This window comes from Scyliorhinus torazame, chromosome 5, assembly GCF_047496885.1.
Source record: "Scyliorhinus torazame isolate Kashiwa2021f chromosome 5, sScyTor2.1, whole genome shotgun sequence".
Taxonomy (NCBI): Eukaryota; Metazoa; Chordata; class Chondrichthyes; order Carcharhiniformes; family Scyliorhinidae; genus Scyliorhinus; species Scyliorhinus torazame.
The window spans coordinates 145,355,402-145,381,592 of record NC_092711.1 but is presented as its reverse complement, the minus strand read 5'-3'; the positions used below and the strand labels follow the sequence as shown (position 1 = coordinate 145,381,592).

General features: G+C 48.0%; 1 protein-coding gene across 1 annotated transcript in view; it reads right to left on the bottom strand.

Moving 5' to 3' along the window:
• The window catches only part of LOC140421965 (uncharacterized), a 136,390-nt gene that overhangs the window by 78,474 nt on the left and 31,725 nt on the right, over nt 1-26,191 (bottom strand). Inside the window, 1 exon segment of the mRNA XM_072506954.1 lies at nt 13,915-14,271. Within this exon segment, the coding sequence (XP_072363055.1) occupies nt 13,915-14,271 (357 nt within the window).

The window sequence follows — 26,191 nt, the reverse complement described above, 5'->3', positions numbered from 1 at the left end:
CCCATCTGCTCCATAAAGCCCTTAAGCACCTTGGCCACTGCCGGCCTCCTCCCGGTCCTAGATCTGGACCAGTCCAGCCCTGGGTCCAGCACCGTGATGAAGTCCCCCCCCCATTACCAACTTTCCCATCTCCAGATCCGGGATGCGCCCCAACATACGCTTCATAAAGTTCACGTCTTCCCAGTTCGGGGCATATACATTCACCAGCACCACCGCCTCACCTTGCAATCTGCCACTCACCATCACGTACCTACCCCCACTGTCCGCCACTATGGTCTTCGCCTCAAACAATACCCGTTTCCCCACCAGTATTGCCACCCCTCTATTTTTCGCATCCAAGCCCGAGTGGAATACCTGTCCCACCCATCCTTTTCTTAATCTGACCTGATCCGCCAGTTTCAGGTGCGTCTCCTGAAGCATGACCACGTCTGCCTTTAGCTTCTTTAGGTGCGCAAGTACCCTTGCCCTCTTAATCGGCCCGTTCAACCCTCTCACGTTCCAAGTGATCAACCGGGTTGGGGGGCTCTTTACCCCCCTCCCCGCCGTCGACTAGCCATCCCCTTTTTTAGACCAGCTCCTCACCCGGTTCCCACGCAACCGCTTATCCCCCCCGACGGCGCCCTCCCGTCCCGACCATCCCATCCCGTAACAGCTCCCCCTTCCCCTTAGCAGCAGCAACCCAGTTAAACCCCCCTCCCTCCCCCCCACCCCCTCCCTAGATCACTCTCTAGCTTAGTTGCTCCCCCATATTGCTTCCGGAAGTCAGCAAACTCTGGCTGACCTCGGCTTCCCCCGTTTATCCTTAGCCTCCCATTATGTGAGGCGCCCTTATCCCGCCACAATTTCCATAGCGTGGGAACAAAGCCTGCGCTTCCCTCTCGGCCCCACCCCTGATGGCGCAGCTCCCTCGCTCCTTCCCCTTCCCCACCGGCGCCCACATTTCTTTGTGTGTCCCCCCCTTCGAGGGGAAAGAAAGTTGTCCCCCATCTGATTCACAGTCCCTTACCACCACCTCACTACTTCATTTCAAACACTCTTTCTCCAATCTAGTCCAACTTCTCCTCTTCAATAAATGTCCATGCCTCTTCTGCCATCTCGAAGTAGTGGTGTTTACCCTGGTATGTAACCCACAGTCTTGCCGGCTGCAACATTTCGAACTTCACTTTCCTCTTGTGGAGCACCGCCTTGGCCCGATTGAAACTCGCCCCCCTTCTCGCCACCTCCGCACTCCAATCCTGATACACGCGGATCACCGCGTTCTCCCACCTGCTGCTCCGTGTCTTTTTCGCCCATCTCAGGACCATCTCCCTGTCCTTGTAGCGGTGGAACCTCACCACTATTGCTCGAGGTATTTCTCCTGCCTTTGGTCTTCTCACGAGGACTCGATACGCTCCCTCCACTTCCAGGGGGCCCGTTGGGGCCTCAGCTCCCATTAAGGTATGGAGCATCGTGCTCACATACGCCCCAACGTCGGCTCTCTCTGCCCCTTCGGGAAGACCCAAAATTCTTAAGTTCTTCCTCCTCGAGCTATTTTCCAGGGCTTCCAGTCTCTCCATACACCTTTTATGCAGTGTCTCGTGCGTCTCTGTCTTCACCACCAAGCCCTGTATCTCGTCCTCATTTTCGGCAGCTTTTGCCTTCACTCCACGGATCTCCATCTCTTGGGTCTTCTGCGCCTCCTTTAACCCCTCAATCGCCTGCAGCATCGGCGCCAGGACCTCCTTCTTGAGCTCCTCCACATATCGCCGGAGGAACTCCTGCTGTTCCAGGCCCCATACAATCTGGCCTCCCTCCACCGCCATCTTGCTTCTCATTTCCCTTCTTTGCCGCTGCTCCAGAGGATCCTCCGCAATCTGGCCACTATTATCTCTTCTGTCCATTCACATCCGGGGGGACTCCCTTCTATGTCGCCTCACAGTGGGTTTAGCCTTCGAAAATTGCCGTTGGGGCTCCCGACAAGAGCCCAAAAGTCCGTTAAAACGGGAGGTGCCGAAACGTGCGACTTAGCTGGTCATCGCCGCACCCGGAAGTTGTAACAATTGATTTGACTTCCATTTCCCAGTCAGTCCTCCAGCACCTACCTGACTCTCAATTAGTGCAACGCCCATGGCAGTTTTCCAACTGGGATGCAGGCCCTGTTATTTTCAGCTAATTTCAGCCCTCAGCTCTGTCACCCAGCTGTCATTGATATGATCAATAGAGAGACGGAAAGGTGCCCGAGGAGAAAGTGGATAGTTAAAACTTGTGGCTCGAAATCAATACTTCAACATTTGTCAGTTAAATCCATGTTATTTATACTGGGGGTTTTAATTATTAGATTGAGGGGTCGGAGGCAAAGGGTGGAGGGTTTTAAAGTATAACTTTTCTTTTCTAACTAGTGTCCGCCATGGCTCAGGGGGCAGCACTATCACCTCTGGATCAGAAGGCTAAAACCCAGTAAGGGACCTGTGGACAAAAACCTTTTCCAACATTCCTTGTCCCAGCACGGAGGAAGTGCTGCACTGTCAGAACAGCCTTCTTTCAAATAAGATGTTAAACTGATCTGCCCCTCTCAGGTGAATGTAAAAGTTCCCACAGCCACTATTTTGAAGAAGAGCAGGGGAGTTATCCCCGGTGTCCTGGTCAATATTTATCCCTCAATCAACATCACTAAAACCAGATCATCTGCTCATTATCACATTGCTGTGTGTGGGATCTTGCTGTGTGTAAATTGGCTGCTGTGTTTCCTACATTACAACAGTGACTACACTTCAAAAGTACTTCATTGGCTGTAAAGCACTTTGGGACATCCTGTGGTTGTGAAAGGCGCTATAGAAATGTAAGTTTTTAAATTGAAGGTTTATGTTTTCTGATCTTATCTGGAACTTAATTGATTTCAGCCACACCCAACTTACCATTTAATAAATTCACTTTGGTTCAGACAAGACTTTAACCAATTAAGATAAAATCAGAATTCTCCGGATAGTAAATTTTAAAATAAGTTTATTAAATGAAAATATTTACTGAACAACTTTAAGACATCAACTTTTACAACTTCATGTGGGTGATCAGTCTGTAGACGCATAACCCTCTCTGGCTCCTTCTTTGACAGTAATTTCCTTAGAACTCAGCCTCGGGAGTCTTCAGTACTTGGTCAGCAAGGAAGACTTTCGGAACCTCTACTTTTATCCCCAAAGTGACCATTACCGCACGTCAGAGTTGGGCCTGTTGTAACACGGCAATTGGTCAATTTGGTCACTGAATTAATTTAATTGGATTCCCAATTACTGACACCACCTTCTCTCATTATCTTAGACAAGAATACATTAGAACTGTTTCATACTATCCCTTTATCTGATTCTATACAATCCCTTATTCATACAGTTTCAAATGTTGAGGCTAATCAGAACTTGAAGGTCTCTCTTGCCAGTACATTTATCCTCATTGCACATTCTTTACATACACAGCAATTAAGCTTTTACAGCAAATGAAAATCAGGGTACGATCTAATGGTCACGATGCGCAAGGCGCAAATCCAAGTGCGCCACTTAGATCGCAGGAGAGTCTGAAATCAGGCACCGCACTAAGCGCCAATCGGTTTCAGATCTAACCGGCCTATTCCCATTGGAGAGATCAGAATACAGTTAAGACCAATCTCCATCCCATTAACGGGAAGGACACCCTATGTAAAGGCCTTGATATAAGCGACTCCCCAGTCAGTCACATGAAAGCCAATTAGTATTGGCCCACACAGACAAGAGCCAGGCGTCACGGTTCCCGAGGGGTTCCCTGGCCATTGGAGGCCCATGAGTGGTGAGGGTTAGGGCAGGGTGTCCCTCCCGGCCCAGCCCCTGGGATGTGTGCACTTGGCACTGCCAGTCTGGCACCGCAAACCTGGGAATTTCACACTCTGCCCATTCATGAAGATCACTCATAAAGACTGAGTCTTGATTTTGTGCAACAACCATGTCTTTCTCTCCATTTCAAATCCCCTGTGAAAATCCAAACACATATCGTAAATTATTAGATTTAAAACAGAACGAGTTGTTGGGATTCACTGCCTGACAATGGTGCAGGAAGTAAATTCAACAGCAAATTTCAATGGGAACTGGACAGATTCTGGAGGAAAAGAAACTTGCCGGGCAATGGGACTAATTAGATACCTCACTCAATGAGCTAGCATGGGAACGATGGGTGGGATGGCCTCTTTCTGTGCTCACTGAGACTCGTTTGCATTTGAAGAAAGTGGGAAATACCGTGAACACACTTCCTACGATGCGGGTAGAAGCAGAGATGATGGAATGTTTCCAAAGGGAAATTGGATGGGCTTTTGAGGGAAATAAACTGACACGGAAAGGGGGATAGAACGGGGCAATGGTTTGATCTACAGTGATCAACAAGTTGTAAATCTTTGTAATTCTATACCCAGAGGGCTGTGGGAGCTCAGTCATTGAGTGTGTTTAAAGCAGAGGCTGACAGATTTCTAAATACCAATAACACAAAGGGATATGGGGATAGTGTGGGGGAAAAGCATTGAAGTGGATGATCAGCCATGATCGTATTGAATGGTGGAGCAGGCTCGATGGGCTGAATGGACAACTCCTGCTCCTACGTTCCAATGGTACAAAGATAGGTAGGAAAGCAAATTGTGAAGAGGACATAAGGAGATTAAAAAGGTACATGTTAAATGAGTGGAATAAGATCTGCCAAATGGAGAACGTGGGAAAATGTGTAATTGTCCATGTTGGCCAGAAGAATAAAAAAGCTTATTATCTAATCAGTGAGAGATTGCAGAGCTCTGAGATTCAGAGGGATCTGGGTGTCCAAGAGCATGAATCACAAAAGGAGAGTATACAGGTACAGCAAGTAATTAGGAAAGCTAATAGAATGTTATTGTTTATTGTGAGGGGAATTGAATACAAAAGTAGGGAGGTTATGCTTCAGTTATACAGGACATTGGTGAGACCACATCTGGAGCACTGTGTACAGTATTGCTCTCATTTAACAAATGATGTAAATGTGTTGGAAGCAGTTCAGAGAAGGTTTACTGGACTCATACCTGGAATTGGAGGCTGGTCTTATGAGGAATGATTGGACAGGCTGGGCTTGTGTCCGATGGAGTTTAGGTGACTTGATTGAACAGTATAAGATCCTGAGGGGCCTTGACAGGGTGGATGTGGACAGGGTGTTTCCTCTTGTGGGAGAATCTAGAAATTGGAGTCACTTAAATGGGCAGAGGAGAACTTTTTTCACTCAGAGGGTTGGGAGTCTTTGGAACTCTCTTCCTCAAAGGGCAGTGGAAGCAGAGTCTTTGAATATTTTTAAGTCAGAGCTGGATAGATTCTTGAAAAGCAAGGGGGTGAAAGTTTATCAGGGGTAGGTGGGAATAAGACCACACGAAGACCATAAGGAATAGGAGTAGGCCATTCGGCCCTTCCAGCCTGCTCCACCTTTCAATAGGATCATGGCTGAAACCAACATTCCTCACGTTCACTTTCCTGCCCTTTACCCATAATCCTTGGTTCCCTCACAGATCAAGAATCTATCTCAGCCGGGAAGCATGGTGGCGCAGTGGCTAGCACTGTTGCCTCAAGGTGCCAAGGTCCCAGGTTCGATCCCGGCTCTGGGTTACTGTCCATATGGAGTTTGCACATTCTCCCCATGTTTGTGTGGGTTTCGCCCCCACAACCCAAACATGTGTAGGATAGGTGGATTGGCCAAGCTAAATTGCCCCTTAATTGAAAAAAAAAATGAATTGGGCACTCTAAATTTATATTTAAAAAAGGAAGAAAAGAATCTATCTCAGCCTTAAATATACACAAGGACTCTGTCCCAATAACTCCCAGTTGCAAAGACTCTCAGAAGAAATTCCTCCTCATCTCAGTTTTAAATTGACATCTCTTTATTCTGAGGCTAAGCCCTCTGGTCCTAGATTCTCCCATGAGGGAAACATCCTCTCCGCATTTACCCTGTCAAACCCCTTAAGAATCCTGGATGTTTCAATGAGATCACCTCTCAATCTTCTAAATTCCAATGAGTAGAGTCCCAACCTGTTTAACCTTTGCTCCTCAGACAACCCCTCCAGAATGGGGATCATCACAGTGAACCTTCTCTGAACAGCCTCCAATAAAATAATATATTTCCTTAATTAAGGGGACCAAAACTGGTCTCAGTTCTCCAGATGTGGTGTCACCAGTACCTTGTACAGCTGCAGCAAGACTTCCTGACTCTTATACTCCAGCCCCCTTGGAATCAGGGCCAACATTCCATTAGCCTTCCAGATTACCTGCTGCACCTGTCTGCTAGCTTTCTGTGTTTCATGCACAAGTTCTCCCAAGTCCCTTTGTGTTGCAGCTTTCTGCAGTTTTTCTCCATTTAAATAATACTGTTCTTTTGTTCTCCCTTCCAAAATGAACTTCACATTTTCCAAAATTATGCTCCATGTGGCAACTTTTTGTCCACTTGCTTAACGTCTCAATATCTCTTTGCAAACTGTTTGTATCACCCTCGCAACTTGCCTTTCCACCTATTTTTGTCTTCAAATTTGGGCACAGTACGTTCGCTTCCTTCCTCCAAATCATTAATATAAATTGTACACAGTTGCGGTCCCAGGACTGATCCCTGTGGAACCCCACTGGTTACAGGTCACCAACCTGAAAAAGAACCCCTTATCCCCACTCTCTGTTTCCTGCTCATTAGCCAATTCTCTATCCATGCCAACACCATGGGTTCTTATCGCATGCCTTAACGTTTTGAGATACCTTGTCAAAGGCCTTCTGGACGTTTAAATACAACACATCTACTGGTCCCCCTCTATCCACTCTGGTTGAGACTTCCTCGAAACACTCTGAAAAATTAGTCAGACACGGTTTCCCTTTTACAAAGCCATGCTGACTCTGCTTGATTAGATTATGATTTTCTCAATGTGCTGCTATTACTTCCTAATAATTGATTCCAACATTTTTTTCAATAATAAATGTTCGGCTAATTGTCCTATAGTGTCTCATTGTTTTCCTCCCTTCCATTCTGATTAGGGGGGTTGTCACATTGGCAGTTTTCCAATCCTCTGGTACTTCTACAGAATCCAAGGATTTTTGGAAAATTACAATCAATGCACCCACTATCTCTGTCGACATTTCTTTTAGGATCCTAGGATGCAGCCATCCAGGGGACTTATCTTATCCCCATTAGTTTGTCCAAACAACTTCTCCAGTGATGGTATTTAATTGCTTCCTCCATATTCTTTAGTATTAATGGGATATTCGAAGTATCTTCCACCGTAAAGACTGATGCAAAATATCTGTTTAACTCCTCGGCCATTTCCTTGTTCCCCATAACTGACACAGCGGCATGGAAGCACAGTGGTTAGTACTGTTGCTTCACAGCTCCAGGGATCTGGGTTCAATTCCCGGCTTGGGTCACTGTCTGTGTGGAGTCTGCACGTTCTCGCCAAAACTGCGTTGGTTTCCTCTGGGTGCTCCGGTTTCCTCCCACAAGTCCCAAACGACGTGCTTGTTAGGTGAATTGGACATTCTGAATTCTCCCTCCGTTACCTGAACAGGTGCCTGAGTGTGGCGACTAGCGGATTTTCACAGTAACTTACATAGAACATAGAACAATACAGTGCAGTACAGGCCCTTCGGCCCACGATGTTGCACCGAAACAAAAGCCATCTAACCTACACGATGCCATTATCATCCATATGTTTATCCAATAAACTTTTAAATGCCCTCAATGTTGGCGAGTTCACTACTGTAGCAGTTAGGGCATTCCACGGCCTCACTACTCGTTGCGTAAAGAACCTACCCATGACCTCTGTCGTATATCTATTACCCCTCAGTTTAAGGCTATGTCCCCTCGTGCTAGCCATTTCCATCCGCGGGAGAAGGCTCTCACTGTCCACCCTATCTAACCCTCTGATCATTTTGTATGCCTCTATTAAGTCTCCTCTTAACCTGCTTCTCTCTAACGAAAACAACGTCAAGTCCATCAGCCTTTCCTCATAAGATTTTCCCTCCATACCAGGCAACATCCTGGTAAATCTCCTCTGCACCCGTTCCAAAGCCTCCACGTCCTTCCTATAATGCGGTGACCAGAACTGTACGCAATACTCCAAATGCTGCCGTACCAGAGTTCTGTACAGCTGCAACATGACCTCCTGACTCCGGAACTCAATCCCTCTACCAATAAAGGCCAACACTCCATAGGCCTTCTTCACCACCCTATCAACCTGGGTGGCAACTTTCAGGGATCTATGTACATGGACACCTAGATCCCTCTGCTCATCCACACTTTCAAGAACTTTTCCATTAGCCAAATATTCCACATTCCTGTTTTTCCTTCCAAAGTGAATCACCTCACACTTCTCTACATTAAACTCCATTTGCCACCTCTCAGCCCAGCACTGCAGCTTATCTATATCCCTCTGTAACCTGCTACTTCCTTCCACACTATCGACAACACCACCGACTTTAGTATCGTCTGCAAATTTACTCACCCACCCTTCTGCGCCTTCCTCTAGGTCATTGATAAAAATGACAAACAGCAACGGCCCCAGAACAGATCCTTGTGGTACTCCACTTGTAACTGAACTCCATTCTGAACATTTCCCATCAACCACCACCCTCTGTCTTCTTTCAGCTAGCCAATTTCTGATCCACATCTCTAAATCACCTCAATCCCCAGCCTCCGTATTTTCTGCAATAGCCTACCGTGGGGAACCTTATCAAACGCTTTGCTGAAATCCATATACACCACATCAACTGCTCTACCCTCGTCTACCTGTTCAGTCACCATCCTTGAACAAGCTCCACTTATCCAGTGTGTCCAACACTTGCAGCCTACTTCTCCACCTTATCCCCCCCCAAGTCACGTCTAATGGCATCATAATTTCCCTTCCCCCAGCTATAACTCTTGCCCTGCGGTGTATACTTATCCCTTTCCATCCTTAACGTAAACGTCACCGAATTGTGGTCACTGTCCCCAAAGTGCTCACCTACCTCCAAATCCAACACCTGGCCTGGTTCATTCCCCAAAACCAAATCCAATGTGGCCTCGCCTCTTGTTGGCCTGTCAACAAACTGTGTCAGGAAACCCTCCTGCACACACTGTACAAAAAACGACCCATCTAATGTACTCGAACTATATCTTTTCCAGTCAATATTTGGAAAGTTAAAGTCTCCCATAATAACTACCCTATTACTTTCGCTCTTATCCAGGATCATCCTCGCCATCCTTTCCTCTACATCCCTAGAACTATTTGGAGGCCTATAGAAAACTCCCAACAGGGTGACCTCTCCTTTCCTGTTTTTAACCTCAGCCCATACTACCTCGGAAGATGAGTCCCCATCTCGCCTCCTCTCCGCCACCGTAATACTGCTCTTGACTAGCAGCGCCACACCTCCCCCTCTTTTGCCTCCTTCTCTGAGCTTACTAAAACACCTAAACCCCGGAACCTGCAACATCCATTCCTGTCCCTGCTCTATCCATGTCTCCGAAATGGCCACAACATCGAAGTCCCAGGTACCAACCCATGCTGCCAGTTCCCCTACCTTGTTTCGTATACTCCTGGCATTGAAGTAGACACACTTCAAACCACCTACCTGAACACTGGCCCCCTCCTGCGACGTCAAATCTGAGCTCCTGACCTCTATACTCTCATTCTCCCTTACCCTAAAACTACAATCCAGGTTCCCATGCCCCTGCTGCATTAGTTTAAACCCCCCCCAAAGAGCACTAACAAATCTCCCCCCCAGGATATTTGTGCCCCGCAGGTTCAGATGTAGACCATCCTGTCTGTAGAGGTCCCACCTTCCCCAGAAAGAGCCCCAGTTATCCAGAAATCCGAATCCCTCCCGCCTGCACCATCCCTGTAGCCACGTGTTTAATTGCTCTCTCTCCCTATTCCTCATCTCACTATCACGTGGCAACAACCCAGAGATAACAACTCTGTTTGTTCTAGTTCTGAGCTTCCATCCTAGCTCCATGAAAGCCTGCCTGACATCCTTATCCCCTTTCCTACCTATGTCGTTAGTGCCAATGTGGACCACGACTTGGGGCTGCTCCCCCTCCCCCTTAAGGACCCGGAAAACACGATCCGAGACATCACGTACCCTTGCACCTGGGAGGCAACATACCAAACGTGAGTCTCTCACGCTCCCACAAAATCTCCTATCTGTGCCCCTGACTATAGAGTCCCCAATTACTAATGCTCTGCTCCTCTCCCCCCTTCCCTTCTGAGCAAAAGGGACAGACTCCGTGCCAGAGGCCCGTACCCCATGGCTTACCCCTGGTAAGTCGTCCCCCCCACAAGTATCCAAAGCGGTATACTTGTTTCTCAGGGGAACGACCGCAGGGGATCCCTGCACTGACTGTTTTTTCCCAGTCCCTCTTACAGTTACCCATCTATCTCCAATCTTTGGTGTAACTAATTCCCTGAAGCTGCTATCTATGACCCCCTCTGCCTCCCGAATGATCCGAAGTTCTTCCAACTCCAGCTCCAGTTCCCTAACTCGGTCTTGGAGGAGCTGGAGATGGCAGCACTTCCTGCAGGTAAAATCAGCAGGGACACTAACGGCATCCCTCACCTCAAACATCCTGCAGGAGGAACATTGCACTCCCTTCCCTGCCATCCCTCTAACTTTCTACCAAGATCTGGCTAACAACTAAATTAAATTTTTTATATTAAAAAAAATATTAATAACAATAATAAAATATGGTACTTACCTCACACCAATGGGTTTTATTATTAGGTTAGAGGAGGAATGCGGGTGGGAGACACTACACGTGTAGTGTCTCGGGTTTCCTCTCCACCAGAATTTATTGGTGAGGGTCTTCCCAGAAGTCCGCGGGTCGACTTCCTGTTCCCACCTTAAACACTAGAATTAAAAAAAAAAAATTTAAAGGAGAAACTTACCTCCCAGAAATCACTTCCGCACTGCCCCCGCTGAAATGGACTAGCCTGCTCCGCTCCTGCTGAAATCGACTTGGCCTGCAAGGTAAGTAAGTTGTTAATCTGTACTCACAGACAGTGACCTTTTAAATGGTCCCCTCTGCCTTGCAGCCCCCGCGCTTTTTCAAAATTCCCGCGCTGATTCTAAGTTCCTGGCTCTCACTCCCGAACTCAACAGCTGACCCGCAAGGTAAGCAAGTTAATCTGTACTCACCTCACCACAGACAGCGACCTTTTAAATGGTCCCCTCTGCCTCGCAGCCCCCGCGCTTTTTCAAAATTCCCGCGCTGATTCTAAGGTCCTGGCTCTCACTCCCGAACTCAACAGCTGACCTGCAAGGTAAGCAAGTTAATCTGTACTCACCTCACCACAGACAGCGACCTTTTACAGATTAACTTGCTTACGAGTACAGATTAACTTGCTTACTTTGCAGGTCAGCTGTTGAGTTCGGGAGTGAGAGCCAGGACCTTAGAATCAGCGCGGGAATTTTGAAAAAGCGCGGGGGCTGCGAGGCAGAGGGGACCATTTAAAAGGTCGCTGTCTGTGGTGAGGTGAGTACAGATTAACTTGCTTACCTTGCAGGTCAGCTGTTGAGTTCGGGTGTGAGAGCTGGGACCTTAGAATCAGTGCGGGAATTTTGAAAAAGCGCGGGGGCTGCGAGGCAGAGGGGACCATTTAAAAGGTCGCTGTCTGTGGTGAGGTGAGTACAGATTAACTTGCTTACCTTGCAGGTCATTGCAGTCTTAATGTAAGCCTACTTGTGACAATAATAAAGTTGATTATAATAAAGAATATTATTACGATCTCCCAAGACTTATTTTCTCAGGAGCCTCTGTGGAGTTGAGGTTTCAATCAGATCAGCCGGGAACGTATTGAATGGTGGAGCAGGCTCGAGGGGCCGAGTGGCCTACTCCTGTTCCTAATTCATATGTTATCACATCCTTTATAATAGATTGTAGCATTTTCCCTCCTACTGATGTCAGGCTAATGGGTCTGTGGTTCCCCGTTTTCTCTCTCTCCTTAAATAGTGGGATACATTTACCACCTTCCAATCTGCAGGAACCATTCCAGAATCTATAGAATTTTGAAAGATGACGACCAATGTATCCACTGTCTCTACAGCCACCTCTTTCAACACTCTGGGATGGAGAGAAGCTTTTGGGGATTTATTAACTTTCAATCCCATTATTTTCTCCAGTGCTGCTTTTTCACTAATACTAATCTCTTTCAGTTCCTCGTGTTCACTAGTCCCTTGGTTCTCTCGTGTTTTGGGGACAATTTCTGTATCTTCCTCCGTGAAGACAGACACACATTGTTTAGTTTCTCTGCCATTTCCTTATTCTCCATTATAAACTCTCCTGTCTCTGCCTGGAATGGACCCACATTGGTCTTTGCTAATCTTTTCCTTTTCCGATAGGAACTTTTCCAGTACTCCCCAGTTTGCTCTCATATTCTATTTTCTCTTTACCAGATTCTTGGTCCTCCTTTGCTGAATTCGAAAACAAGTTCCCAATCCTCAGGCTCACTACTCTCTTGTCTCCTCCACTGATCTAATGGAATCTTTAACTTTTCTTGTTAGCCACGATAGCTTCACTTTTGCTTCTGAAAGGAATCTATAGTTTATGTAAATAAAATGCGAGTGGTTGCCTGTCTATTGTCTATCATCATACAAAGAACAAAGGACAGTACAGCACAGGAACAGGCCCTTCGGCCCACCAAGCCTGCTCTGATCATGATGTCTGTCTAAACTAAAACCTTCTGTGCTTCCAGGGTCTGTATCCATCTATTCCCATCTGATTCATGTATGCGTCAAGATGCCTCTTAAACATCACTATCGTACCTGCTTCCACCACCTCCTCCGGCAGCGAGTTCCTGGCACTCACCACCCTCTGTGTAAAAAACTTCCCTCGCACATCTCCTCTAAACTTTTCCCCTGGCACCTTAAATCTATGTCACCTGGTAATTGACTTTTCCAAACTGGGAAAAAGCTTCTGACTATCCACTCTGTCCATGCCACTCAGAATTTTGTAAATTTTTATCAGGTCGTCCCTCAACCTCCGTCGCTCAAGTGAAAACAATCCGAATTTATCCAACCTCTCCTGACAGATAATACCTTCCAGGCCAGGCAACATCCTGGTAAACCTCCTCTGTACTCTCTCCAAAGCCTCCACATCCTTTTGGTAATGTGGTGACCAGAATTGTTGGCAATATTCCACGTGTGGCCTAACTAAGGTTCTGTACAGCTGCAGCATGACTTGCCAATTTTTATACTCAATGCCCCGACCAATGAAGACAAGCATGCCGTCTGCCTTCTTAGCTCCTTATCCACCTGCGTTGCCACTTTCAGTGATATGTTTATTGTAATTTCCCAATCTACCACAGACAACTTGCCCCTCATACCGTGACAGTTTTCTTCTGTGGGAAACACCGAGATAAATTAGGCAAAAGAACCCTGTAACCACCATAGCCCATCTTCATGGCAACATGGCTACTTTGGGAACTAAATATCTTCCAACGTGCAAACACCTTTTCATTCTGTGCTCCTCGCCAAACTTGGAACCAGGTAATCGCAACGAGGCTCAAAAATGGTCAGCCCACCGGAGGCAGAGGTGTTAGACCGGCCAGTCCAGCAGAAAGAAACCCTCCAATCATCACCATTCACCAGATGTCAGAATGAACAAAATGCAGTCCTGGATGTCAGTGAGAGCAGAAACAATAACAACGGCGTCAACATCTGTAATTTATTGTGAACCTGTTGGAGTCACAACAGGTGTGATGAATCACAAAACCCCTCCCCACATTGAGAGCAGATGAATGGTCTCTCCCCAGAATTAACTCGCTACTGTCTCCATCGTTGGGACGGATCATTGAATGTCTCCCCTGCTCAGAGCAGGTGAATGGCTTCTTCCAGGTGTGAACTCGCTAGTGTTCCCGCAGGGTGTTGGATATCTGAAACCCTTCTCTCACTAAGAGCAGGTTAATGCCTTCTCCCCAGTGTGAACCCGAAGGTGTGTCTGCAGGTGGGATGATTGAGTGAATCCCTTCTCACACTGAGAGCAGGTGAACGGCCGCTCCCCAGTGTGAACTCGCTGGTGTGCCAGCAGGTTCGATGAAGTAGTGAATCCCCTCTCACACTGAGAGCAGGTGAACGGCCTCTCCCCAGTGTGAACTCGCTGATGTATACGCAGGTTGGATAACTGAGTGAATCCCTTTTCACACTGAGAGCAAGTGAACGGCCTCTCCCCAGAGTGAACTCGCTGGTGTGCCAGCAGGTTCGATGAAGTAGTGAATCCCTTCTCACACTGAGAGCAGGTGAACGGCCGCTCCCCAGTGTGAACTTGCTGGTGTGTCCGCAGGGCGGATAACTGAATGAATCCCTTCCCACACACAGAGCAGATGAACGGCCTCTCCCCAGTGTGACTGCGCCGATGAGCTTCCAGTGCAGATGGAACCCTGAATCCCTTCCCACAGTCCCCACATTTCCACCGTTTCTCCAGGGTGGGGGTCTCCTCGTGTCTCTCCAGGTTTGTCGATCAGATGAAGCCTCGTCCTCACACAGAACACGTGTACAGTCTCTGTCCGCTGTGAATGGTGTGATGTTTTTTCAGGCTGTGTAACTGGTTAAAGCTCTTTCCACTGTCAGTGCTCTGGAACACTCTCACTCGGGTGTGTGTGTCTCGGGGCTTTTCCAGTCACACTGATGTTTTGAAGCCGACAGAAAAGACAAACATTTCTCCTTCTAGATTCAAAGTCCAGTGATATTCAGTTCCAAGGAATTCAGAGACTCAGTCAGATCGAGACGTGACGTTTGAGATTTCTGTCTGTAATTCCTCCTCTTCTAATATCCTGTAAAAACAATTTACAAAAGTTACTTTTCTTCCCCTCATTTTGGAGAAGGTATCCTGAGGGTAACGACAGTTTGGCCGTGGGGTTAATCCTCCGGGTCCTCAGTCTTATTGAGGAATGTCCCCTTGGATCTATTGTGGTGGTGATTCTTTTGTATTTTTGTTATTATGGGAGGGTTTATGTGTTGTTGACTTTATCCTACTCTGGTACAGACGGGGCTTTTATCTGTGAAAGGAGCAGTTTGGGGAGACTTTGGTAAAGTGAGTTGGAGGAGGGGGTAATGGCGCACGCCCGATTGTGGTGTGAAAATCTGTTCCTGTTCTCTCTGTCGCCTAACTAATGGCGGCAGTTAATTGGCAAATTTTCTCAGGGAATGTACGGGGCACCCATCACCCTATCAGAAGGAAAAAGATCCTCTCCTTTCTTAACGAGAAAGTCGACATAGCTTTATTACAGGAAACTCATCTGGATTATGAGGAACACTATAAATTGAGGTGGGATTGGGTGGGGCAGTTTTTTTCACCTCTTTTTCATCCAGTAACAGACTTGTGGCAATGCTTATTATATGCTATCCAAGCACTCAGGGTAACTCTGCCGATTACAATGGGCATGACAATTTCCTTTGTGCCGGTCCCCCCATCTCCCGTCCCTCCCCTCCGCCCCCTTCACTCGTCGTTTCTGGGTCCTTTCCTGGGCCCTTCACTGTACAATGGGAGTTATCTGTTATTTACAAGTGGACGGTGCCCTCCCTTCCCCCCCATTGATGGGGCTCCCCCCTTCCACCCCGCGCACTCCCTGTCCTGTTTTAAACCTTCCCTTGGGGGTTCCTCTTCTTGTGTTTTTGTTCTAGGCTCTCTGGTCTCTGTGTCAGTTGGTTTCTGGTTCTCCCTCCTTTTCCCAGTAGCCTCACCCCCCCACATCCCTTTTCCTGCCTGCTCCCTGTGATCCCGTTGGCCCCCGTACGCCCTCCTCCCTCCCCAGTGTTCCATTGGCCGCTGGCTTCAAACAGATCCTGGAACAAGTTGGTGAATGGCCTCCACACTTTGTGGGAACCATCCTCTGACCCTCGGACGGTGAACTTGATCTTCTCCAGGTGGAGAAATTCCGATAGGTCTGCCAGCCAGTCTGCAGCTGTGGGTGGTGCTGCTGATCGCCAGCCGAGCAGGATTCTCCAGCGGCCAATTAGAGAAGCAAAGGCAAGGGCGTCCACCCTCTTCCCCATGAATAGTTCTGGCTGGTCCGATACCCCGAAGACTGCCATTTGTGGGCACGACTCCACCCTCATAACCATGGACATTGCCTCTAAATAGGCTGTGCAGAATTCGACAAGTCTGGGACATACCCAGAACATGTGGGCATGGTTTGCCGGGCCTCGCTGGCACCATTCTCATTTGTCCTCCATCTCCGAGAAGAACCTGCTCATTCGGGTTCTTGTCAGGTGTGCTCTGTGCACAACATTCAGCTGCATGAAGCTTAGCCTTGTGTAGGAGAAGGTGGAGTGGGTCCCATTCAGTGCTTCGCTCCAGAGTCCCCACCCTATTTCCGTCCCTCGCTCTTCCGCCCATTTGTCCTGGGTTTCGTCCAGTAAGGAGCGCATCCTGGTGAAGAGTTGTCCGTACAGGTCCCCACAGTTTCCCTTCCCCAGACTGTCTGCGTCCAGTAACTCCTCTTGCATTGTGCTTCTCAGGGTTCCTGGGTATGCCGGTGTCTCCTTGTGGAGAAAGTTTTTGACCTGGAGCTCATCCCTGTTTGGTAGGTCCAGTCTCTCAGTCAGCTCCTCTAAGGTCGCTAGTCTATTTCCCGTGTAAAAGTCCCTAACCATCAGTGTTCCCCCATCCTGTCTCCACCTCTTGAAGGTGGTGTCGAGAATGGCTGGTGCAAACCTATGGATGCCGCAGATGGGGGCCATGATGGACACATCGGTCAGACTGAAATGCTGCCACATCTGGTTCCAGGTTCTCAGGGTCACTACCACCACAGGACTGGTGCTGGAGGGGTTGGGAGTGTTGCCGTGGCGAGGGCCAGGAGGATCAGTCCTGTACATGAGGACTCGTCCATCATCAACCATTCCGTGTCTGGGTCCTTTGCCCATCTCCTCACTCTTTCGGCCGTGGCTGCCCAGTGATAGTATTGCAAGTTCGGGAGGGGGAGGCCTCCCATGTTTCTTCTCCATTGTAGTACTGTTTTAGGGAGTTTTGAATTCTTGCCCCTCCGCACAAACGCCATAATCACCTTATCTATTGAATGGAAAAAGGCCTTGGGGATGTAGATCGGTAAGGATCGGAACAGGAAAAGGAACCTGGGCAGTACGTTCATCTTGATCACCTGCATCCTCCCCGCCAGGGAAAGCAGGAATCCATCCCATCTCTGTGGGTCGTTTTTGACTTCCTCCGCCAGACTGGTCAGCTTCCACTTGTGGATCCGTGTCCACTCGTGGGGAACCTGGATCTCCAGGTAGCGGGATTTGTTTTGGGCTATTTTAACTGGGAGGCCCTCCAGCTCTGCCCCTCCCCCTCTCTGCCTCACCGGGAAATCTTTGTTTTTGCCCAGGTTGAGTTTGTAGCCCAAGAAGATTCCAAACTCTCTCCGGGGAGCGGGGAGGGGGTCCTCGGAGGCGTACAGTCCCCGGTAGAAGGCCTCGAATGCGTGGTTGACCTTTTTTGGTTGGGCTACAGGACGGCTATGGTTGGGCGGCACGGTAGCACAGTGGTCAGCATTTTTGCTTCACAGCGCCAGGGTCCCAGGTTCGATTCCCGGCTTGGGTCACTGTCTGTGTGGAGTCTGCACGTTCTCCCCATGCCTGCGCGGGTTTCCTCCGGGAGCTCTGGTTTCCTCCCACAGGTCCCGAAAGGCATAATGTTAAGTAATTTGGAAATTCCGAATTCACCCTCAGTGTACCCGAACAGGCGCCGGAGTGTGGCGACTGGGGGATTTTCACAATAACTTCATTGCAGTGTTAATGTAAGCCTACATGTGACAATAATAAAGATTATTATACCGTCTGCCTCTGTTATCCTTTACCTGGGCTATTTCCCTCGTGGCTGCCTTCTTTCTCAGCCCTCTCTGTGCTCATAAAAGGTCCCCAGTGTCTGGCGGAGTTGGTGCACTGCCTTGCTCATGGGGAGCAGGTGAAAGTTGTTTTGCAGCTTCTTCCTCTACAGGAGAAGCTCTATGGTCAGGGCCTCGGAGTATCGTCTGTCAACCTCCAGAATGGAGTTGATCAGTTGCTACCTAACCGCTCTCTCTTCCCTGTCTCTACGAGCCTTTTGGTGATTATTTCTCCCCTAATCACAGCCTTCAATGCCTCCCAGAACGTGGAAGGTGAGACTTCCCCGTTCTGGTTGTTAGTGATGTACTTGCCGATGGCCGGTGATGTTTTCTGGCAGAAGACCTTGTTGGCCAAGAGGGTCGTGTCCAACTTCCATGTGGGGCATTGGGCTTGGCCCGTCTCCAACCTCACATCCATGTAATGTGGAGTGTGGTCTGAGATTACAATCATGGATTATTCCGCTCTGGCTATTTCTGGAGGCACCGATTTCCCCACAACAAAGAAGCCGATGTGAGTGTAGACCTTGTGTACTGGTGAGAAGAACGAGAATTCCTTCTCATCCGGGTGTAAGAATCGCCAAAGATCCACTGCCCCGTCTGCTCCATGAACCGCCAGGGATCCACTGCCCCCGTCTGCTCCATGAATCGCCAGGGATCCACTGCACCGTCTGCTCCATGAACCGCCAGGGGTCCACTGCACCGTCTGCTCCATGAACCGCCAGGGATCCACTGCCCCCATCTGCTCCATGAACGTTCCCAGTTCCCTCGCCATGCCTGTGATTTTCCCTGTTCTGGGATTGATCTGTCAGTCAATGGATCCTGTGAACAGTTGTGAAGTTCCCCCTCACATGATCAGACCGTATTCCCCCCTTCCATCTCCCCCCCCCCCCCCCCCCCACCCCCCCCCAGCACCCTACTATAGAACATAGAATCCCTACAGTGCAGAAGGAGGTCATTCAGCCCATCGAGTCTGCACCGGCTCTTCGAAAGAGCACCCTACATATGCCCATGTCTCCATCCTATCTCTGTAACCCGTTAACTCCACCTACCCTTTAATGGAAGCCTACAAAGCCTCCGTTTCCCTGCTCCAACCCCACACCTACTCTGCGTTCGCCGCCCAATAATAGTATAACAGGTTCAGCAGGGCCAAGCCCCCTGACTGTCGCCCTCTCTGAATCACCGTCTTCCTAATACTTGCCACCTTATCTGCCCACACAAACAATTAAACCAACCTATCCACCCCCATAAAGAACAATTTTGGCAAAAAGACCATTAGGCACGGAGATAAAAATAAAAACCACAGCAAAATGTTCATCTTAACCAGCTGCACCCGATTGTGGACAGATTTAGTGCCTTCTCTGGTTATAAGATGACTTTTACTGAGTCAGAGGCCAGTGAGGGGGAGGGGGTGTGTTGAAGGGTAAGCCCCCTCCTCTTGCTAAGTTTCCAATCAGGTACTCCCCTTGGGATTTAAATATCTGGGAATGTCAATGTCCCCCTCTTTCAGACAGCTATATGGGGCCAACTTTCCACAGCTGATGGTGACTATTAGGTGGGACCTTGCCCGGTGGTCAGCTCTTCCGATTTCATGGTGAGGATCACCTTCATTAAAATGAATGTGTTGCCCAGACTGTTGTACCCTCTGCAAATGCTGCCTATACTGCTGTCGACCAGAGTCATTAAGGAAATTAATGGAATGATTAGTACAAAAATAAACCTCACCTCAAGTTTGTTAAGCTCCAATCACCAGGAGCTCAGGGATCTTTGTGTCTCCCGAATATCAGGCTTTATCAATTGGCCTCACATCTTAGGTTCACACGGAATTTGGTTAGGATAGACCCAACATCCATCAGGCTCGATATGGAAGCAGGCCAGTCTGTTCTCCCTCTATCCAAAACTGGCATAGACTGATTACGGAATGTATCCCATTAGAATTTTTAATGTCTGTACTTCATTCTAAGTCTGATGCATTTGTTCAATTATGAGACCCCTATCTCAAATACATGTGCTCCAATCTGGCTGACTTGCTCCTCCAGGGATTTCCATCAATGAATCCAATTCAACTGAGCCCAGAGTAGGGCACAGTGGTTAGCACTGCTGCTGCATAGAGCCAGGGTCGCAGGTTTGATTCTTTGAGTGGCTGTCTCTGTGGAGATGCGCTTTCTCCCTGGGCCTGCGTGGGTTTCCTCCGGGTGCTCTGGTTTCCTCCCACAGTCCAGAGATGTGCAGGTTAAGTGGATTGGTCATGCTCAATTGCCCCTTAGTGTCCAAAGATGTTCGGTTAGGTGGGTTGACGATGATCAATGCACCGGATTATGGGAATAGGGTGGGGAGTCTGCCTCGGTGAGTGCTTTTTCTGAGGGTCAGTGCAGACTTGATGAAGCGAATGGCCTCCTTCTGCACGACAGAGATTCTGCGTCATCTATGTTATTTTAATTCGACTATGCTGTTAGTCTGTTTTGTAATATTTTGGGGTGTGCATTGTTACCCTTCTGTTTTTATATAATCTTACCCTCTTTCCCCACTCACTATGTTAACCTGTTAACTGGTTGTTCAATTGATCTGGCATTTCACATAGCAGCTCTAGTCCCAAAAATATCCTGCGACAAATTAATTCTCAATGTGTTGCTTGTATTTATGCGGCAATATCAGTTGTTCTACACTATACCCATTTTCCATCAATATTTCTGTTAGTCTGTAGCATTCATTATTTTAAAAAGTTTTTAAAAACAGAACAAAATAAATATTAAAAATCCATCCAACTCATCCTTGAACATATTCAGTGACTCCCAGACTCCACTGGTCCCTGTGGAAGAGAAAGCCAGAGACTAACAACCCTCTGAGGAAGAGATGACTGGAAATATAAAACGTAGCTACAGTACAATATTACACTACTGGAGTTAATAATAAATGTACTTTATTACAGACCATAAGTAATATATCTAATCTGTACCATTTAAAAATACTAGACATATCTCTGTCTGATATTAATTTACTGTCCCTTAAATGTCGGTCATCTCCAGGGGAAACCAGCCCTTTAATTGTGAACATTGGGAAAGAGACCATCCTTTTAGCCAGACAAATAAATGTGTCAAGCTGAGGGAGCAAAAGATGTCAATGTCTTTGAGAGAGAGAGAGACCTGGGCCAAGCTTTGCAGAGTCTGCACCCTCCCTGGATTCACTTCCTTTCCCTTCAGTTGCTGCAAGTGACCAACTGAAGGTCAGAATGAGAAATGAAAAGGGGAAGAAAAGAAGGTGTTTTACTCCGAAATGTTGGAGACAAGAGAAAGTTTCACCTCCAGCCGTCCGCTTTGTGACGTCACGAGAACCCGATCTGAATCAGCCAATAAGAATCACTCTGTTCAACTGACGTTTTGGGGTCTCAGTGCGCAGGCTCGGCACGCGGACACGGGAGCCCCACCCCCACCAGTTTTCACCCTGTACCTCCTCGAGACAAAGGTTTCCAAGAAACCGGCTGACGGCTCCACCCAGATAGAGAAGCAACTCGGTGAGCTCCCCCTGGCCCGGGACTGCGCATGTTCCAAGGAAGAGGGGAAGTTGCACAGGTGCAGAGGAGAACCCGCCTCCTGACCTTCCTTCTGAGGTTTTGATCATTGGAAAGAGTTGTGGGACCGGAAGGACTCTCGTCCTCCAGCCAATCAGCGCGCGGGCTTTGTGTGAATGAGGATTGAGCTTCACACAGACTGAAACCTCCTCCTGTCTCCAATATCTGTCAGTAAAACACTTTCTTTTCTCGCCCTTTCCATTTCTTTTCTCATTCTCACCTTCAATTGGTCACTTGCAGCAACTGAAGGGAAAGGAAGTGAATCCAGGGAGGGTGCAGACTCTGCAAAGCTTGGCCCAGGTCTCTCTCTCTCTCTCAAAGACATTGACATCCTTTGCTCCCTCAGCTTGACACATTTATTTGTCTGGCTAAAAGGATGGTCTCTTTCTGAATGCTCACAATTGAAGGGTTCTTTTCCCCAGGAGATGGCTGACAGTTAAGGGGGCAGTAAATTAATATCAGAAATAACGAGACATGTCCAGTGTAGTTATATGGCACAGATCAGATATATTATTGATGGTTCTGCAATAAAGTACATTTATTATCATCCCATTTTCTCTAAATGAAATGTGCAACAATGGGTGCCCGCATGGGTCCTAGCTACGCTTGCCTAACACAAGACCCTGCTTCCATACCCGCATGTCTATCCTTGTCTTCTGCAGTGTTGCAGTGAAGCTCAATGCAAACTGGAGGAACAACATCTCATCTTCCGGTTAGGCACGCTAATTCCTTCCGGTCTCAACATCGAATTCAACAACTTCAGATGATCAGCTCTACCCCACCTCGACCCATTTGTTTTCCTCCCATTTCATTTTAACTGCCTTTTACCATTTATTTCTCTCTTGCCTTTCTTTATATATATTTACCCCCCCCCCCATCTTCTCCACGTTTCCTTACCTTATCTCCCCTTTGCTTCCCCCTTCCCCTCCCCCCACATCTACATCTTCACAGTTTACCCTCTGATGTTAATTTCTCTGCAGTTTGGCCTTTCACACCTTTTGTTCTCTGGGGACTGCCATTAGCACTCTTTCCCTTTGCTTTCTGTGGCTATTAGCACCCCGTTTCCCTTGGTTTCTGTGGCTATGACTCATCTTTCATTCTCACTCCACAATATAAATATTTCCCACTTTCTCTGTCTTTTAGCTTTGACAAAGGGTCATCTGGACTCAACGTTAGCTCTTTTCACTCCCTACAGATGCTGCCAGACCTGCTGAGATTTTCCAGCATTTTCTCTTTGGTTTATTATCATTTCTTGTCTTGTAATATTGTTCTGTAGCTATGTTATATATTCCCAGTCATCTCTTCCCTCAGAAGGTCGTTAGTCTCTGGAATTCTTATCCATAGTGACCAGTGGAGGCAGGGAGGGTCATTGAATGTTTTTTACGGATAAATTGGACAGATTGTTTTAAATCTGTTTATTATTATATTTTTTAAAAACATTTTTTTAAGCATAACCACAACAGAGTAACAGTAAAATTGGTGGGAAATGGGTACAGAGCAGAACAAGAGCTATTGCCAGCAACAATACAACAACATTTTGCAATAGAACAACCAGATAACAAGTTAACATCGTGGGCGCGATTTTCCGAAGAGGAAACAAAGTCCCCTAGCGAGCACGTTTAGCTGCGTGTTTCATGCCACTCTCAGCGCTGAGAAACACATGGCTATTCAACGTGACACGCATTGTATAGCGGACCGGAATGGGGACGCACAGCCAAGGCTGCACTTAGCCCGTTTTCTACTGTGAGGAGCTTCGCTGGCTGGAACTCCCCAGTTTAGCGAGAGATGGTGAGGCCATTTTTAAATGATGTCTCAATCTCCAAGGCTCCAGAAGCGAGCCCTGACCTCCCGACCCCACCCCCTCCAGCCCGATCGCACTATGGAAGGGTCGCCAGCCACCCGAACCTCTCTCAAGACACACACTGTGCACACCCTGCCCGATCACATGCATATGCAAAAAATGCCAGCCTGGCAGTGCCAGGCCAGCACCCAAGTGGCACTGCCAAGGGCCAGGCTGACACTGCCAGGGTGCCCAGGTGGCACCAGCAGTGCCAGGGCACCACCCTGCTCAAAGGGCATGCAATTTGTAGGCCTCCGATCCTCTGGGAGACCCCCGTGAGTGCCATTCTGTTTCGCCCCTGTTTGCGGGGATCAGTGCTGAATGGCGCTCGCCCAAGTTCCCTGAGGTGAAGGGAATGAATCCCAAAGCCTCAGGTACCTGGGGAACATGCACATTAGAGTGGGGCTAACTGCCTCGCTCTAATATGCAGATTTGCCAAAATGTAGTCCCACCCACAATGGGTGATATTTACAGCACAACGTCTCGCGAGATCGCGTTGAATCTCGCGAGGCGTAACAAACCGAGTAGATTCCAGGAGCGGGGTCTCCCCAGTTTCATCGGCCATGCTGCGACGCGGCGAGCTGCTTTGCCAGTGCAGCATGGCCACTGGATCGCACCCAGTGAGTGAAGAAAGAGGGTAAGGATAACAATGCCAGTTGCACACTCAGAGTATTGCAAAACATACTAACAACATGATCATGTTCAAATGAATCAGTCAAATTGAATTCACTCATGGAAAGTCCAGGAGAAGCAAGTCAGGCGAATTGGAGCTGATGCCTTTGAGGTCGGAGGTCCCATACTTTATAAAAAACATAAGACTTAGAATGGAGAACAGATGTTAAAAATTCCGTGGGAACGCATTCCATAATCAGCCCATGCCAGTTTTGGATGGAGGGGAAGTTGCTGCTAATCCAGGAGCGAGGATATTTTTACCAGTGACAAACATCGGGATATTATAATCGCCTTTTTTCATTAGAATCGGTGATTTCCCCATTTGGGAGACACAGGATCAGGAATACAGGGTCAGGCTCTATCAAAAATTCTCTCCAGTTCCCTGACTACATTTGACCAATAGGATTGAATCTTGATGCAGTTCCATGGAGAATGTATATCATCACCCTCGACTGCCAGGCACTTTAGGCACATAGGGAATATAGTAGGATCAAACCTGTGTCTAAGACTAGGTGTCAAATGAAGGCTGGTAGTATTTTCAACCGGGCCTCCTTCCTTTTATTGCAAATCAAAATTTCACCAGCCATAGTCCCATATGTTACCCTGTATCTTCTCATCAATATTGACTGCTGAGTCCGTATCATTTCTTCCGGCATGACTTGGCCCGATGCCCGTCCTTTCCACAATTCTGGCATTTTCCCCATGGTGGTTTCGGCTCCCATGGAGCATTTGAATTAGATAGGGCATTTGTTGTTGACTGAAATGGTAAATATTTAGGCTGTAACCCAGTCTGGAGAGCGTGAATCTTAGTTCCGATATCCCGGTCAATTTAAATACATCGACCTATTAATATCACGTATGTCATTGATACTCGTTCCCACTCAGGAAGCACCAGTTTTAATGTATTAGACAAATCTGTTCGCAAACCAGCAACAAAGGCAGCCTTCAACAGCCAAAAATACTTGTGTCCGAAGTCTCCTGCCCTTCCGGCATTTCCATTCCTGAGTGCTCCTTCCATACTTTCCTAAACGTTTCTTCAGATTCTGTTACTTCCTCTGTCTTCTTCTGAATACAAGCGGTGACCTTTGTCCAGTCAGTTTTTGGTGGGTTGTATTTTTATTTTTTATATTCTCCTCCTTTTTCACGTTTTCTCCCACATTTACACCCATCAACAATAAACAATAATCAACAAGATATGTCAATCCCCATAATAACAACAATCCCATCCGCCCACCAACCCCCAAACCTTAACCCGCATGTTTACATAAACAAATGATAAAAAGGAATCAGGGATTACCCGTAGTCACCCTTAATCTACACGGCTCTCCACCCACCCCCCCCCCCCCCCAACCAACGGCATCCAGCCTCTAAGAGAGTACCGTACATGATACCCCAAAGTTGTACCCCCCCCCCCCCCCAATCTCCAGCTCCTCCCGTCCAATGCCTCTTGTAAAACTCCTCCTCCCAACCTCGATTCCCTCCCCCAACCTCGGTTCCCTCCCCCCAACTTTCCACCCCGGCTAGACCACTCGGATCCCGTTCTGTCAGGCTCCGATGGCCGCAGCCCCTCCTCCCACCTCACTCCCGTTCACTGGCCGGCTTAAACCGGCCAGCGTGGAGGCCCCCTTGCCCGGTGGGTTGTATTTTAACAGCCACTGCTTAACTACAGTCCACCCCTCTTCTAACTGTTGTTCGTCGGTCCCTCATGCTTCTTTAACATCCCTGGAAAGCTGGCCGCTGTCCAGTCTCGGGTTTATTGCTGACAAAACCTGGACTCCGTCCAATGGGTGGAGATTGTAAATATGTCGTATTCGCTCAAGCCCTTCCCATGTTCCCATTCCTCCTTTCTTGGGATTAGGTCATTCTTTAGACCATCTATCAATATTTTCCGGATCAGCTGCTTCATGGGCTTCCATTGGACATTCTTGCCTCAGGTAACTCTTTGTTCCCCGTCCGAAGAAACTGTTCTTACTGACTCGGTCTTAGACCGTTTTGACTTTAAAGGGGCTAACCGTACGCCGTGAGTCCTTCGCAACTGTTTTTTTTCTTTTGGAGTGTCTCCCCTCCTGACTTGGGCAGCACGGTAGCAGGTTCGGTTCCCCACTGGCTCACTGTCTGTGCGGAGTCTGCACATTCTCCCCGTGTGTACGTGGGTTTTCTCTGGGTGCTCCGGTTTCCTCCCACAGTCCAAAGGTGTGCAGGTTAGGTGGATTGGCCATGCTAAATTGCCCTTAGTGTCCAAAATTGCCCTTAGTGTTGGGTGGGGTTACTGGGTTATGGGGATAGGGTG